Raw genomic sequence first — 18094 nt, forward strand, 5'->3', positions numbered from 1 at the left:
AAACAATTTGCTACATGATACAATTAAATAAAAGTGTGGTTATAACATTTAATTTAATTTATTAGTTTGTCATTATATACAATTTACCCTTATTTTAATCAAGTAAATTTAAGGCCCGTCTATGATATGGTCATGATATCATAATTTGAAATTATGAGATGAAATTGATATCTTGTTTGGATATGTGATACGAATTTTTTATGCTGTATATTTTCTTATAAACATAAGAATCTCATTATAAAATTATTAAAATAGTCGCAATTGTTTATTCAATCATACCAAATAAACAAAAAATTATAAAATAGCATAATAAATTATTACGTACAAGCTATTTATCCTCCACTTAAGTAACTATTTCATTGAACTTTAATTCAATAAAAAAAATATTGAACATAAACTGTAGTATACTAGTCTTTAATATAAATATATAATCCTCCCATATAGTACGAACAATTTTCTTACGCTGAACTTGTATTTCTCGATCATGTGACCGAGAAAATGAACTAACATTGTTACTTTGAGTTGTATTAAATACAAAAGGTAGAAGTAATAAATTAGGTGTTGGAGTAAATGAAGAGAACAAATTTATTACTCAACAATCGGTTGGTGTGAGCTAAATGACTACATGTTGGTGAAAATATTAAATTTTATGTCGATAAGAATAACAAATTTTGAAAAGTTATGATATTATATTGTGATTGTAAATTTTATTTACACATGATATAAATGGTTAGTAAATATGATTGTGAAGTTATTTTAACAAAATATAAACTTATGAGTCAATTTTTGTATAAAAAAATATCTCAAATCATGAAATGCAATCTATATATCATAGTTATTGAAAAAAATGGAATCACATCTCATGATATGGAATCAGCGTAAAATTGCATATCCAAACGCAAATTCTATCTCACGATTCCATATCGTGATATGATATCGCAAAGCCGAACCCCTACTTATTAAAATAGCAGCTCGGTAAATAAAAAATTTCACGGTCAAATAAGATTTGGGGACGAATCACTCCCTAACAAGTGGCAAGTACAATAACATACTATCTTAATTAATACAAACATAAGTAACTACTTATACAATTTAAATATGTGATAAATCACACAAATTTAAAATAGTAAACGACGGATTTAAAATGTGAAACTTGGTGAAATAATTGTTATGATTTTAATATATTTTTTTCTTGAGCTAGTTTATGAATTTTTAATATTTAAAACATTATTTTCCCATTAATTAAGCTAATATGTGCTTATACTAAACATAAAACGAAGCTAATTAGAGAGCGTAACAAGAGAAGCCGCCGTTAGCTTCACTACAAAACCTTCTTCCATTTTGCTCTTCTCCATTAGCTCCGCCGCCGACATCCTCTGCACTACACTTTCTATGGGGAGAAAACGGAACTTGAGCGAAGACGGTGGCGGGGAAGACGAAGAAGAGAGGCCGATGAAAGAGAGAAGGGTGAAAGAGAAGCAGGAGGTAAGAGAAAGTATGCGGCCTTCAATGATTAAGAATAAGGAGAAAAGAGCAGCCGTACATGCTAAGTTGAAGCAGCAGAAGAAGGTTGAGAAGCGGAAGAAGGTTAAAGCTCGTGAAGCTGCTGAGAAAAAAGCACTTGAGCTAGGGGAGGAGGTAAAGCCTCTACTGAAATTTACAATTTTTACGGATTTGGGGTTTAGAGTTTTTAGGGTTGATTTTGTTAATTGACATAATGGGGTTGTTTATTTGTGGGAATTGATTGATGGGTCGATGTTGTTTTTGTTTAAATTTCAAAAATATTTGGTTCTTAGGGTAGGGTGTAGTGTTTTGATTCTTGATTGTGAGGTTGGGCATTGTGGGATTGTTTCTTCATGCTACTTAATTAATGGTTAAATGATGTTTTGGCATTGTTTAACAAACAACAACAACATATGGTTGTATTTAATTACCAGTAGCAAATCATTGCAATTCAAGCTGCCAACACAGCATGCTTGGTTCTTAAATGGATCACACAGTGTACTAGAGCTCTAACATGTCTCTATTGCTCAGTACTTATAGCTAAGTAAAACTTTTCTAATGCTAGGTTGGGATCTAACAATAGTTATGTAGGCTAACTCTTTGGCCATACTTTCGACATGTCTACTCTTCTTCACAAATACTCTATTGTTCCTTTTAATACACAACCCATACACACATTTGGCCAAAATAGTTTTAAAGATTTGAGCTTGCTGCGAATTCCCTTTCCCATGTTGAATACTCCCTTGTAGAGAATGGGCCCAATCTGAAAATGGAAAGGCGTGCTGCTGGATCCACATAAGCAATTTGTTCCACAGGTATATGGAGAATGGGCGTTGCACAAATAAGTGCTCAATAGATTCTTCCTTACTCTGGCAAAATACACATATTTTAGGTACATCCAGACCCCATTTAGTTAGTCTATCTGTTGTTGCCAACTTCCTATGGAGCATGAGCCACATAATAAAGCACGCTTTAGGTCTGGCTCCATTTTGAACACAAGGCATTTCCATCCTATTCTGGGTTGGTCCACTACAGAAATAAGTATATTTTGTCTGATCAAGCTCCCCTTCCTGTTATCTCTTTGTTGCATTCGATCAACTATATTTTTCCGCCCATAATCTTTCTGGTCATCCAGCTCGCTTGACTATGGGCAGTCCATGGAGTCGGGGAAGGTGATGCAGCCCTACTCCTATCTTACCTCCAGAACGTAAGTTTCTGTATGTGTAGCAAATACTGTAGCAAAGAAACCATGTTGAAAACAATTAAGAAAAGAACAAGTAGCGACAACAAATAATACGATAACTGATGCAAAGGGGAACTAAACAAATGCTTTACTGCCTATCAATTAAAAACCAAACCGCAGAGCAAAAAGTTAAAAATCTTACCTGTTAAGCAACTCAGTCATTTGGCCCATATAGTATTCATGATACTAAAGAGTCTCCCCATAACATTGCTCATGCATATCCCATGGAGAATGGTACAAACCCAATTCCAGACTATCATGGGAATTAATTAATGGGTGGATGTTGTTTTTTGCCGTCACGTCTAAAATTTGAAAATATTTGGTTCTTAGGGTGTAATGTTTTGATTATTGATTGTGCAGTTGAACATTTTGGGATTGTTTGTTAAGGGTACTTAATTAATGGGTGAATGATATTTTTGTGAACTGCTGCCTAAATTTCCAATATCCAGTTCTTAGGTTTAAGGTTTTTGATTGTTGATTGAGCATTTTAGTTTTTTTTCCAAACTGCTTAACGGGTCGATGCTCTTTTTGTGAACAGCCTCCACCGAAGATGGTACCCCGTACGATTGAGAATACAAGGGAGTCAGATGAGACTGTCTGTTTACCTGATGATGAAGAGGTTTTCTCTTGTTCTTGTTTGATTGTTCAAGTTAATAGTGAAATATATGTAGTTTTATCACTGGAGGTTTGGCCATTAAATATTCTGGTGTTCTTCCTGATTTGTGTTTGAAGCTATTTGCTGGCAACGATGTTGATGAGTTTAGTGCAGTTCTGAAGAACGAGCGTAGTCCAAAAATATTGATTACAACATCACGTTATAACTCTACAGTAAGCTTGTATAATTTGTGCTTCCCTATTGCTTTGATTATTGTTTTGACTTTGAGTTTAATTCCACAAATAATTTCGTTATTCCATTCTTCAGAGAGGACCAGCATTTATTTCCGATCTTATTTCTGTGATTCCTAATGCTCATTACTATAAACGAGGAACATATGACCTGAAAAAGGTTCTTTCTTGCCTTCTCTTTTCTCATTCCTTTTATGTTTCTTGGTGATATAAATGAATGCCCTCATATTATTCAAATTCAAGGAGTTTTTCCATTGTACTAGTTCGAAAATGTTCATTGCTTTTCTAACTTTTGCAGATCGTCCAATATGCAAATGAGAAGGAATTTACTTCTGTTATTGTAGTCCACACCAATCGCCGTGAGCCAGGTCATTCTTGAACACATTGCTTTTTTTGATTCCTCTAATAATAGCTATGTATCGTGTTCTTGCATTCATTCACCTCTCCAGTTTCTTTGTTGGTCTGAATTGCCAGCTTGATCATTTTTTTCATTTTCTTTCTTTAGATGCTCTTCTTGTCATTGGTTTACCTGATGGACCTACTGCTCATTTCAAGCTCTCAAAGCTCATGCTACGGAAGGATATCAAGGTTCGATAGTTCTCCTTCTAAATAGATCTTTCTCCCCCACCTTCACTGAAAAAATGCAGGGAAAGAAAAGGAACGTAGTAAGGGAACTTACAACTAATGCTGTTGTCTAATTGCTTCTGGTTGATGCATTTTACACTATACATTACAGTTTTATTAATTCCTGCAAAAAGAATCAAATGAGAATGAGCTTGTCTTGAAGTCAGCTGAGTTGTATGAATTAAATCAACATTTGAAGTTATTTGGTCCTCTTAGAAATTACTAATGTTTTCAAATAGATGATGTTGTGTCTGACTTTTTTGTGGAAATTTCATCCTATTGCATTGCCTCGTGCCATATTAACAATTAGTTTGGTTTTCCTTTACATTTTTTGTGAGTGATTTGCACGTATGTCATGCTGTCTTTGTACTATGATAATCAATCAGGTATCAAGAAGTTGTATTATGCAGGACAAGATTAAGTGCTACTCCCTACATTTCAAATTAATTGAAATCAGTGAAATGTTGATGTGTTTCAATAAGGGAGTGAAGATTAGGCTGCTAAAGTTGAGATGTGAATTCTAAGATGGATGTACCGACATACGAGATTATATAAGATAAAAAATGATCACATTCGCCACAAAGTGCAAACAGCACACATTGAGGATATGATGAAAGAAAATCGTTTTGAGATGATTTGGTCATGTGCTGCGTTGACACCAGATACACCACAGTTAGTGAAGGTGATAAAATAGAAGAGATGGACCTAAACTTAAACGGAAGAAAGTTGTCTACAAAGACCTGCGGTATCTTGAAATGAATGCTGAATTTGTGAAAGATATGACACAACAGTAGAGAAATATTTATATAGGTGAATATAAATTAATTGAGAATATATATTCTTTCCTTGGGGTCAACACTTAGGACCATCTGCAGTCTTTGAACCTCGAGGATAATGGACTAAAATATGACCTCAACTAATAGCTTTAATGACTTGGTTCAAGTGGCAAAGGTTGAGTGACTTGTGAGTTGTGACTTAGGTCAGAAGTTCAAGTCGCACGCCAATTCTAACCAAGCCTGGTACTTAAGTGGAGAAGGGTGGAAAAACATACTTTAGTGTCAGCGGAATCACTAGGACATGCTCATTTTATTTTTTTGATACTAGACATGCTCATTTTAGCAAAAGTGAAAAAGTTTGTCTGGGATTATTTTTAAAAGGAGTCCACTTGAGAAGGTAAAAGCTGCGTGTATTCTCTTCTCGGAGAGAGAAGCCTAATTTATTGCAAGTTAACCACCATTCAGAAAATTCCTTTTTCATAATGGTTCTAATGCTACACTGCTGTGTGATTCATGAAAAAATTAATGCTAACGCTGCTGTGTGTATCTATGTATAACTCAGCATAAGATGTTGTAAGTTAAAGCAATCAATCAATGAGGTTAATATGACTAGTAGATATTCAAGTAATGACTCCTTTTTTGCTTGCAGAATCATGGAAAGCCAACTAGTCACAAGCCTGAGCTGGTTTTGACCAACTTCACAACACGTTTGGGTCATCGAGTTGGGAGGTAGAGCCACTATGATTTTGCTGGATTACTGTAATTCTTGTAATTATTTCCAGCGACCAAGTCTCTGAGACATTTTATACATTAATAAAAGTTTTGACACCATTTACTGATGAAGAGATAGAAATAAGATGAAAATCTATCTTTAACTTATAGCTCCTCTTTGAGAAACTTATGTTACTAGTGATTATCTAAGCTAATAAATGTCTGCTGATTTTGTTCATGCAGGATGATACAGTCACTTTTTCCACAAGATCCCGAATTTCGTGGACGTCGAGTTGTGACCTTCCACAACCAGCGTGATTTCATATTTTTTCGCCATCATCGGTATGCCCTCATTAAACGTTGTGTTTTCCGCTTCTGTTTCTAAATTTGAATAGTAAGACTTACTAACATGTTCTGCTGATGTACTTGTTTGCTTTTGTGAAGCTACATTTTTGAAACCAAAGAGAGCAAACAGAAAGAATCAAAAGGTAAAAAAAGCAAGGATGAGAAGAACCCACAAGAAAGGACAATTGCCCGTCTGCAGGTTTGTGGTTCTGATTCTACTGCATTGATTTTAGGAATACAGGGTTATTTTCAAGATATTTAAGAGTCTGTTCAAACCCTTGAATGAAGCGGGTTGCGTCTTATGGGGTTGTTGCTAGTTAAGGGAGGATAACTCTTTGATGTTGGATTGGAAAGAAAGGAACAAAACTGTTTTCATGTAATACTGAATTTCTGCTGTAGTTAGACAAGCCTAGTTGTCTATCTGGAACCTCTGAGAAAAATTCAGCTCTAAATGAAAAAACTTAATGGGAGTGGAAAACAACACAGCTCAAAGAAATTTGCATGTGCACAAAATTGTTCACCTTTTGCCGTAGTATATCTACTCATAGCTTGTGCAGCTAAAGACCTATACACAGCCTATTAAAGCTTTGATCCAACAAGAAGGATTTCTAGTTGCTGAATCGAAGTGAAACAGACACAATTAACTTGGAACCACAATTGAATATCCGTGAAACAGCTTTGCAATTAGCTACCAGTAGAATCCCAAGACAAAATCTCATGTTTTTTCTTTCCATTTGGGGTGAGGATGTGAACTGATTTCATCTCTTATTTTGTCTTCGTTTTGTCCTTTCTATCTACGAGAGCTGTCATTATATTTGTCCCTAGTAATCAATCAGTTACATTTTGGATGAATGAAAATAGTTTCGATGGTGCCCATAGGCCATAGCTGTTGTTTTTTTGTGCATGCCAGCTTGACTTTTTGGTGTTTTCCAACTTACAGGAGTGTGGGCCTCGATTTACTCTCAAATTGATCAGTCTCCAGCATGGTACTTTTGATACTAAGGGTGGGGAATATGAATGGGTTCACAAGGTAATTCATGTCGAATAAAAGATGTCGTTTGTATATACTTTTCAACTGAGCTTATGCTTTTCCATACTTCAAATGGATTCTGAACTTGTTTGTCATTGGTGATAAATTCTCTGATCCATCCTGTTTTGTTTCAGCCGGAGATGGATACAAGTCGACGGAGATTTTTCCTGTGATAATGTTGGATGTTTCTGCTGCTGGTATTTCAAGGTCTTTGTACCCAAACCATGTTAAAGAAGAAATACCAACTATCTGAGGCTGAAGTTCACTATAAAAGTTTTGATCTTTTCTAATTAACTGCTTTTCTAGGGGTTGGGGTGGGGGCACTTTTGTAATGGACTATCTCCTATAGTAATCTATTAAAGTAGAAAGTTGGGTCTTAGTCTTTGTTCTCAACTTCATAAAAGTTGTATGTGTAACATTTAGTAACAAGATGATTAATTACTTAATTTAAGGTTGCTGATGTAAGAGCTATCGGAAACAACCTCTCTATCTCCCAAGTTAGGGGGTAAGGTCTACGTACATACAACCCTCTCTAGACCTCACTTGTAAGATTACAGAATGTATGTTGTTGATGTGAAAGCTTAGAGTCAAAAGCTAACTCTATGCTCGGTAGCTACTAGAAGTTGCTCTGCTCCTCGACTAAAATGATATGACTCAGTTGGAAGTCAAATGGAACTTACAATACCATATATCTTAAATAGAATAATCATATGGAAAAAAATACATGAAAAAGGCACAACATCGGTACAACAGAATAGTTCACGTTTTTCTAGTACAACAGCAAACATACAACAATAATAAATCTCGAGAGGATAGAGCGTATACGTACCTTGCCCTACCTTGAGGAAGTAGAGAGGCGATTTCAAACTATATCAATCTTTCTTTACTACATAAGTGGGTCCTTATCTCATTCTCTGAATGTGACCTACATATATAATATATTGCTTGCTCCTACATCGCCTTTAACATTACACATTAACTTTTGACCCTAAGTAAATAACCCATACAACAAGTATAAACCTTTCCAGTAGATGCAAGTTGAAGAATAGGCTTCTGCTACCAATTTGTGATCATGCTTCAGTAATAAAATTCTTTAGTGGTGACCGATAGGCTTTTTTCTACGAGCACCTGTCGAAAGAAAATCCATACACATTAAAAAGAGAAACACAGTTGTGAGTCACTCTGATTTGAATCTCTTCCACACTGAACATATCTTTTATACTACCCAACACACAAACACAAGGGATTGTTTAGTTTACCGTACCTCATTAACAAACATAGTAAAATTTCTGGTCATACAAGCAATGTAGGCACTACATAACATAATACAACATTCACTGGACTTACTAAATCTGCTATCGTCAAAACCAACACAACATATGGGAGAATTTACGTATTAGCAAATGTATGCAAAATAGTAACTAAAGTCTAAAGATAAACAAAGCACTGCTCCACATGACAACACCTGCATTATTCTTCATCATGTAACAATTCCTACATGATTATATCACTGTATAAGCAATTCTTGCATTATAATCCCTACATAACTAGTTCACAAACTAAACAACCCCCAAACATACTAACAAATTAAGATACTTCCCGTTAGTTGACTACAAAAAGAAACTAAAGATGGGCTCAAAAGTTTCCAGTATAAAACAAATCATTTTGCAAACTAGGGGCGTTGGTTTCCTGTATAGCAAACTCAATCTTTTGTGTTAATCAGACTATATCTAACAGTTAATATTTTAAATTTATTGTGGAAAAAGTTAAAATCTGATAGAGATTTCTATGTACCGAAGATGATAGACAACATATATAATAGCAGCTCCTACTAAAACAAGAAGCTTTTCCAAGGAAAACCAAATACACCAATCATGCAGATGCTGCCTCCTCCTCTCGCATTTAAAAAACAAATAGAACATGCTTGAATGCTATAAACTAAGTACTTGAATGAATTTCTACTCTTTAATCCTTTGATAGCTACTGAGTAACATACCTCTATGTATCAGTTTGGAAAACGAAAAATACAGATAGTCGACAAGAGCATATGCAGATACTTAGTTACTTTAATAGTTATATACATAGAGTCGGTCCTTAAAGTGATGTAAGGGTGGTGAGGAGCACATACAATGTCTATTGAACACAATTTCTTCACTAAACCATGCAGCATACTAAAAGATCTAATGCTCAGTTTGCATTTAGAACATAGCTCATATGAAAGAGCAATAGAGAATATCAGCACACACTGACTGAACACCAGTACCAAACAGTTTTACGAATCGATCCAACTAAATTAACTGAAAAGTAACATTAGAATTATAATATTACTTGGAACAGCCCAAAGCCTGAGATGAGAAGTTACATTCTCAGAACCTTACCGGCAGTCCTCTTGCTCCAAAGAACCTGAGTATCGATGGTTGTAAGATGTTCATCATCAAGTCGCTTCCATGTTTTAATAGATTTGACATCTCCCCACCCTCCTTTCCCTGTTTTTTCCAAAGATGCTACTACCATCCTTGCCCTCCTTGACCATCCAGCCTTCCCATAAGCGTGATATCCAAATCCTCCAGCATAGCAAAGATTTATGTCCATCAACTTGCCACAAAAATCATTTATGTGATCATGGCCAGCGAATGCTGCCTTTACATCACCAGCTTCCACCATAGTGGTGAAGAAACCTGAATTTATTGAAGCAGAGCTTATGCCTTCTTGTCTAACCCCTGTGAAGTTTGATGAGTCAAAACTTGCATATTCAGGAAGTGGAATATGAAAGTAAGCAAGTCCTGGAGCAGGAGCCTTCCTAGCATTTGAATAGTGCAGGTAAGTTTTCTGCATTTGAAAGATTAATTGAGTTTGTGTCAATGTTCACAAGTTAAGAGATACAGTGACTAATATATATTTTTTGAACAAGAAGAGACAATCGATTAATATAACAGCACAAAAACAGTAACTGTGGTACCTTAAGCTTCCTAGAGGTGCGTTGAAACCAGAACTGTTGAGAGGGTTTAATCCAACCATAACCAGGGATGGATGGAACAGTAGAGTAATCTCCACTGTCAAGGAAATACAGATTGAGAACGGACTTATTAGTCAGCTCGGAACCCTCAGTCCCATGGACTTCCAGATTATAATTCCCAAAACCATCAATATCAGGAACGTCGGGAGGATTCAACTGAGATAAAGTACTTTTCATGCCAATGATATGTTTCATCACGTCTTCCCTTGAGAGTGTAGATTCCTGGTCATGATTTCCTAGTACTGCAGCCCATGGTATGTTTGAAGATATTGCAGGAGCAAAAGCAGCATCCATGGACTTTACAGGATCCGTAGCATCAGATCCAAATATGTTGTCCCCTGCCATGGTTAAATTGGTTTAATAAAAGGGAAGGTTCAAACACAGTCAGTAAAGGGAAAAGCTTAAGGACGAAATTTAGATGTAATATTATTGAGCTGCTATTAAGAGGATACTTTTAAGTCCTTAGATTTCAGAAAAAATTCAAAACTGATAATTGTTCTTCTGTTTGAGTTTTTTGAGTTTTGAGTTCAATCTGTTTCTGCGAAACAGCTCAAAATGCACTTCAATCCCTTGCTCAGTTACTCAAAACAAATACGTAATTAATCAATTTAATGCATCTAGTTCAGAAATTTTACAAACTTACTGACAATAACCGAACTCAAACAACATCAAAATTCGAGATAAGTGTAAATATTCACACTCGCTCCATTTCCTGAGCAAAGCCAATAACACTTAATGACAATATTCAGTCTAGCCTGTTTGGCCAAGCTTCTGAGAAGCCAAAAGTGAAGTTTCTTTTACAAACAAATGTTTCAGCAAATCAAGGCGTTTGACAAAGCTTTTAGAAAACAAACAAGTGTCTTCGAGAAGCTCAAAAATCAGCACCTCTCGAGAAACCTTACTTATTTTGGATGCTCAGCCGGAGTACTTTTTTTAATGACTACGGTGTCCATGCCAGCTTTTGCACGCCTAGACTAATTCACCTCCCACCAGCAATAGGCACAACATGTACCTCATCACTCTCAACCACTTCATATTCTCAGTCTGAGTACCTTTTCGAAATTTTTTTAACAAATGATCTATGCAGTACAAATCAGGTCTATCATGAAAAAAATAACTCGTACAAGTCAATCAACAACCAAACACAACGCAAGATATGAACATCAACTACAAAAATCGAAGAGACAGAGCGCGCGACAGAGAGAGCGAGTGTGTGTTTACCGGTGAACACAATGAGATGAGGTTTCTCGGCGTGAATCATCCTGAAAATGAAATCAGTAGTATTGAGATCGGAACACGAAGACATCTGCTGCGGCAACACATCTTCACACGGCGTCGTTTTTCCATCTCCGTAGTGAATATCCGCCACCTGCAAAATCCTAAACTCACCATTTTTTCCGTCGAATCTCAACTTCGCTAGCGGATTAGCAACTCCTCCAAACGCTTTACACAGTTGAAATGAGCTGAGAAATAGAAGCATTAGAATTAATTTTCTCAAATTCGAAATCTCCATAGCTGTAACAATCCTCACACTTCTAAGCTTAGAAAAACAGAGAAGGAGCAATAATAACGAGGAAGTAGTTCTTATGATGGACCCATAATAAATAGATATTACTTTTTCCGATATAATTTAATTATTTAATACGTCGAATAATAATATAAATGGTAAAATAAATATTTAAAATTAAATTATTATTATTTAAATAATGTAAAAATGTAACTTTTTTAATACAAAAATATAGTATTGGTAATTCTTTTACTACTTTTCGTTGAGCGAAGGACGTATAAAATATATCACCGATATATATACATACAAGTGAAAATATTAAGAAAAAGAAATTCTTTTTAATTATATAAATAATATAATTTGTTTTTTTTTTTAAATAATCACGAGATGAGGTTTGTTTAGTTTTTGTCGGATTCTATGGAATTGTCATTATTCTCAAATTCTCAATCTTGCCAGTTTACTCGTGTAGTATGTCTAATTTAATAACTTTGGTTAAAGTTGAATTGATTAATTAAAATAAAATTTAGTTCAAAAAATGGAATATCTTAACTGATTTAAGAAATTGATAATAGATATTACTTCCTCCGTCGATTTAATAATATTAAAAATAGATGTTCAATAATATTTGTGCATTTTATGAAATTTATAGATAATTTTATATTAAGTTTTTAATGTATTCTTATCATTAATAATAGTTATTTCTTGTTATATTTTTCAAGACATTATATTTATTGTATTCAAAGGGTGATATAATAAAATTACTCTTTTATTTATAATTTCTTAAGGAGTGTACTAAATCAATAATGAACAACTATTGTTGAACAGAGATTTCTTTTGGAACTATTATTCGTTCAGTCAAGATTAGCAGTTGAATCAAAATTTTTCGGGGAAAAATTCTAAAATATATTCGAACTTTGATCGAAATTGTTGTTACGATACTAAACTTTGGAAAAGACTTTTTTACCCTGCATGATTTAATAGTGTATTTTAAAAGTATATATCTATATCCATGTGAAAATAAAAAATATTACATAATTATATGAAGTCCCGAGCCTAAAGGGCCAAAAAAATTGAAAAAAAATTCAAAAGGGTACATTAAAAAAATTTATAACCAAAAGGGTAAAATAGCTACTGTCGATTTATTTTAACGCTGTTAATCAAAATCGCTGATGTAGGAGCGATATTGTACACTTTTTTTTCTTGAAAATCGCTGACCCTGCAGCGTTTTGCAATTTTTTTAAAGAATTTTTTTGAAATCGTCGGCTTAGCAGCGATTTTTGTTATTGGTCTTTTTTTATTGGAAGGCAGCATCATTATAAAATTTGCGTTCAACTTTTTTAAGAAATCGCTGTCGAGACAGAGATTTCAGTGGATTATTATTATTATTTTAAATATTTTTGTTTAAAGTTATGTGCAAGTTGTATGGTAAATCGCTGCCGAAGCAACGATTTAATTAAACGTCTTTGTTTTTTTTTTGTTTTTTTTTTGAAATTTTGTCAAATAGTGAAAACACTAAAATCGCTGCTGAGGCAGCGATTTCAAAAGAAAAATTAAAAAAATTCATTTTTATAAAAAACGTTGTCATAGCAATGATTTTAAACTTTTTTTAAAAAAAAGAATTGCAAAAACGCTGCAGGGTAGCGATTTTCTAAAATTTTTTTTGGATAGAATCGCTCCTAGAGCAGCGATTTTGTTATATTAATGACGTTAAAATAAATCGCTACTGACGTAGCGATTTTACCCTTTTGGTTAGAATTCTTTTTGATGTATCCTTTTAGAATTTTTATCAATTTCTTTTGCCCTTTAGGTTCTGAACTCAATATATATGGATATGTAAAAATTAATCACGAGATGGTTTGTTTGTTTTTTCTCGGACTCACGGTGTCTGTCAATTCGATGGAATAATCCTATGCTCAAATTCTCAATTTTGTCAGCTAAACTAGAAAATTATTTTATTTTAGTGTAAATTTTGCACCTAACATTTTTTATAGTAATATTTTCAAGCTATAGCATTAGATTTTGAGTTTCGATATATGACATTTAATATCTCAAGTTATAACATATTATTAGAAAAAAAGGTTGATTTAAAATAATTAAAAACATTTGTTTTTTAAATAAAATAAAAAGGAAAAAAAATTGTTATGTATTAATTGGTAAGTGGCACGAATTGTGGGATTTAAATTAGATTTAGTTAATAATGGATTAACAAATTAGCACATATTAAGGAATTCAAAAAAGATTTAAATATTCAGTTTCCTTAAAACGCTCAAATTAGTTTAAATCAAATTAAAACATGATTTTTTCCTTTTTTTTCTCTCTCTATAACATTTTTCATTCTCAATCCATGTTTGCAGAATTTTTACTCCTGTTTTTTTTTTGACTGATCAAATTTTTTTTTGTTGTGAAAAAATTGTGATTTGTTGTGATTGGGGACAATAACTTATCAATATTAATTAAACATGGTGGAAGATGAGATCTGTCATGTTGATATTTATTATAGTTTTCTGATTTGTTTTTAGTAATCTCTGTTAATAATAAAGTTTGTGATGTTTTTGTTTCACAACACATTTTGGTAGGTAAATATTACTATAAAAAATGTTATATACAATAAAAATTGCTATATACGAATGTTTAGACCAACAACGTGTTACATTATATACGTTTATTAAAATTGAAAATATAAGCAAAAGTTGTTTTCTGAAAATATAAAACAAATTGATATTACAGTGTGTTATTTTGTCTTTCAAATTCATTGTATTAAAAGTGTTGTAAGATTGTACGATATTTGTTTTTTTATTTGGTAATTTTTTTTTTATTTGTGGATATGTGTAATATTAATGGAATTGTTGGTGAAAAAATCTTATAAAATTGGTCAACATGATGTTAGTTGTCTGGATTGCATATTAATATGGTATGAAATATGGAAATGCTAATTTGTTTGTCTGTTTCTGATTTGTAATGCAATGTTTGTATTATTTTTTTTAACATTAATACTATGAAATGTGTATTATTTTGATATTAAATATTTTTATTTTATTTTTTAATGGCATATTTTTTTAGGAACTGTTTTTAATGAGCATTGATTTTCCATGTTAGGTGATACCATCGACGGTTGATATGTATGTTGTTGTCGAAGGACCAAAGAAGTACATAGTAAATTTAAACACGAGGATGTGTAGTTGCGGGAGATTTCACCATTATGAGATACCAAGTGATCATGTAATTGCAGTTCTTAGATACAGGAAAATGTATGAAGCATATTTCTGTTCTGCCTTTTATAGCCTGAAGAATTTCAGAGGTGCATATGTCATCCCTGCTGAACCTATCCCTGCGAGAGTACGTGGGATATACCCAGTTATATTTCAGAGCCTAAAGTAATTTCACCCAGTACAAGTAGATCAGTTAGAAAACCACATGTTGAACGCTGGAAGGAATTTGCTGATGTGAAATTCAAAAGGTCAAAGAATACTTGCAGTAGATGTCGTCAAGTTGGACATAACAGGAAGACATGTTCAAATTGTCCTGTTCAAAAAAATGATTTCTTGATTTTTACTTTTTGTTACACAACATGTTTTGTTTTATGGAATGAATTTGGTATAGTTAATATTTGAATAGTTGTGATTTCTTAATATTGTCCAACTATAAATAATATTGAAACACACTTTATGCCTTTTTCCAAATTTTATTCCTATACTAATATATAGTTAAACAAGAATCATACATAGTTCATACAAAAAGCATATATATGGAATAACTTTTTAAACATATAATTGTATAATGAAACTTTTGTTAAAATAGTTCATACATAGATCATACATAGTTCGTACAAAGTTCATACATATGGATAAAATAATATATGATATTTGTTATACTAAAACGATAATAAATCAAAAATGTGATATCATGCTCATACTAGTAGTAATCAGACTTTATACATATTTCATCCAGATAGTAATCAGACTTCATACATAATCAATAATTGAAGAAAGATTCATACAAAAAAAGTCAACAAATTAGAAATGTAATGTCATGCTAATACAATATTTAGTAATCAGACTTCATACAAAAAAATCAACAAATTAGAAATGTAATGTCATGCCCATACAATTAGTAATCAGACATCATTCAAACACTGTCATATAAATGGACAATCAAATCAATTCATACACAAAACATGAAACGTAATGTCATGCCCATACAATTAGTAATCAGACTTCATACATACATCAATTTATATATCAATTCAAACATCATGCAAACACTGTCATATAAATGGACAACCAAATCAATTCATACACAAAGCATGAAATGAAATTCTAGGGTACTTTCATACACAAATCATACAACAGTATTACATCAATGTATATATCAATTCATACAACATTTATACACAAGTCATACAAATTAATACATCAATGCACACAAAATTCATACAATATTAATACATATTACAATTATTAAAAAACTAATCTGTGACTTTCAAACTACATAATAATCCTCATTCAGGACTAATACACCAATTCATACATCAAAATCATACATAAATTATAAAATGGTAATACATATTATAATTGTCAAAGTTTTACAATCTGACTATGAAACTCATAAAGTGTTTGCATACAAAACTAAAAAATCAATTCATACATAATTCATACATAACTCATACAAAATACAATTGTCAAACAAAATCAAAAATTCATACACAACAGCATACATATCAACCGTCGATGGTATCACATAACATGAAAAATCAATGCTCATTAAAAACAGTTTCAAAAAAATTTGCCATTAAAAATAAAATAAAAATATTTAATATCAAAATAATACACATTTCATACTATAAATGTAAAAAAAAAAAACATTGCATTACAAATCAGAAACAGACAAACAAGCTAATTTCATATTTCATACTATATTAATATGGAATTCAGACAACTAACATCATGTTGACCAATTTTATACGTTTTTTTCACCAACAATTTCATTAATATTACACATATCCACAAATAAATAAAAAATTCCAAACAAATAAACAAGTATCATACAATCTTACAACACTTTTAATACAATGAATTTGAAATACAAAATAACACACTGTAATATCAATTTGTTTTATATTTTCAGAAAATAACTTTTGCTCATATTTTCAATTTTAATAAACGTATATAATGTAACACGTCGTTGGTCTAAACAATCGTATATAGCAATTTTTATTGTATATAATATTTTTTTTATAGTAATATTTACCTACCAAAATGTGTTGTGAAACAAAAACGTCACAAACTTTATTATTAACAAAGATTACTAAAAAAAAATCAGAAAACTATGATAAATACCAACATGACAGATCCTATCTTCCACCATTTTTAATTAATATTGATAAGTTATTGTCCATCACAACAAATCACAATTTTTTCATAACAAAAAAAATTTGATCCGTCAAGAAAAAATGGGAGTAAAAATTCTGCAAACACGGATGGAGAGTGAGAAACGTGATAGAGAAAAAAAAAAGAAAAAAAATCATGTTTTAATTTGATTCAAACTAATTTGAGCATTTTAAGGAAACTGAATAATTTAAATATTTTTTGAATTCCTTTCTAATATTTTAGTTATCCATTATTATTTTAAATTAATTTAAATCACACAATTCCTGACACTTACCAATTAATACATAACCGTCTTTTTTATTCAAAAATAAAATAAAAGGTAACTGTAAAAATAAAAATAAATATTTAAACATATTAATTAGTATTTAAATAATTAATTATAGTTTATTTTTAATTAAATATATTTTTAATTAATATGCTATAACTCGATAATAATTTACTATAAGTGATTTATTTTTAAAAAGTATGTTTATAACTTGATATATATAACCTTAAATATGTATAGAGTGTTATTTTTATTTTATTTTATATATTTTTATTACCAGATAAGAAATGTGAATAAGCAAGTAGCACTCTGTCGTTATTTGCTTGCATTTTATATTCATTTATGGCCTATTCCGATGGTCATCCAACACACAAAGGTAAGTTTTCTAACGGGCCCATTTTACTTGCCAGTTGTGATGCCAAATTTTAAGTATCACATATTCTCTCGGTTCAACCTATAAGAATTTTAATTAATATTTTATGATATATTTTTTATCATAATAATATGTAAAAAATTAGAATTTATATATTTTTTTGTGTAATTTTTAATTATTTAAATTTTCTATACTAGCTCATTTATGAGCAAAATATATTATAACTATCTATACTAATTTTTAAAAGTACATAATATATAACATTAATATAACTTTATCCTTCTTGGTCCTACTAGGGAATTTTCATATCCAAGATTAGAATCTTGGGGAAAAAAGTAAAAGAAACCTTGAATTATTAGAAATGGATCAAACATATCCTTTGTTTAATTTTGGGATCAAAAATATTCTTTGTCACGACCCAAAATCGAGCCGCGACTGGCACCCACACTTACCCTCCTATGTGAGCGA

The 18094-nt window shown here is 31.9% G+C and overlaps 2 protein-coding genes across 2 annotated transcripts; one reads left to right on the forward strand and one right to left on the reverse strand.

Annotated features, from left to right (window-relative positions):
- Nucleotides 1-1201: 1201 nt before the first annotated feature.
- Nucleotides 1202-7595, forward strand: LOC107004756 (ribosome production factor 1). Its single transcript, XM_015203101.2, has 11 exons — nt 1202-1638; nt 3285-3365; nt 3479-3574; nt 3669-3752; nt 3891-3960; nt 4098-4180; nt 5642-5721; nt 5947-6045; nt 6148-6247; nt 6989-7078; nt 7213-7595. The coding sequence occupies exons 1-11, from the start codon at nt 1393-1395 to the stop codon at nt 7249-7251; spliced, it is 1068 nt and encodes a 355-aa protein (XP_015058587.1). The 5' UTR covers nt 1202-1392; the 3' UTR covers nt 7252-7595.
- A 159-nt stretch (nt 7596-7754) lies between these two features.
- On the reverse strand, nt 7755-11709 carry LOC107004754 (probable inactive purple acid phosphatase 29). Its single transcript, XM_015203100.2, has 4 exons — nt 11316-11709; nt 10038-10432; nt 9457-9907; nt 7755-8206 (listed from the first exon to the last, which is right to left on the reverse strand). The coding sequence occupies exons 1-4, from the start codon at nt 11605-11607 to the stop codon at nt 8172-8174; spliced, it is 1173 nt and encodes a 390-aa protein (XP_015058586.1). The 5' UTR covers nt 11608-11709; the 3' UTR covers nt 7755-8171.
- Nucleotides 11710-18094: the final 6385 nt, after the last annotated feature.

Source organism: Solanum pennellii, chromosome 11 (assembly GCF_001406875.1).
Source record: "Solanum pennellii chromosome 11, SPENNV200".
Classification (NCBI taxonomy): domain Eukaryota; kingdom Viridiplantae; phylum Streptophyta; class Magnoliopsida; order Solanales; family Solanaceae; genus Solanum; species Solanum pennellii.

Coding starts and splice junctions, on each gene's coding strand:
- LOC107004756 (XM_015203101.2), top strand. CDS start 1,393: ATGGGGAGAAAACGGAACTTGAGCGAAGACGGTGGCGGGGAAGACGAA. Junction 3,366..3,478: donor GTTTACCTGATGATGAAGAG/GTTTTCTCTTGT, acceptor TTGTGTTTGAAG/CTATTTGCTGGCAACGATGT. Junction 4,181..5,641: donor TGCTACGGAAGGATATCAAG/GTTCGATAGTTC, acceptor TTTTGCTTGCAG/AATCATGGAAAGCCAACTAG.
- LOC107004754 (XM_015203100.2), bottom strand. CDS start 11,607: ATGGAGATTTCGAATTTGAGAAAATTAATTCTAATGCTTCTATTTCTC. Junction 9,908..10,037: donor GCACCTCTAGGAAGCTTAAG/GTACCACAGTTA, acceptor TTTCAAATGCAG/AAAACTTACCTGCACTATTC. Junction 8,207..9,456: donor TTGGAGCAAGAGGACTGCCG/GTAAGGTTCTGA, acceptor TTCTTTCGACAG/GTGCTCGTAGAAAAAAGCCT.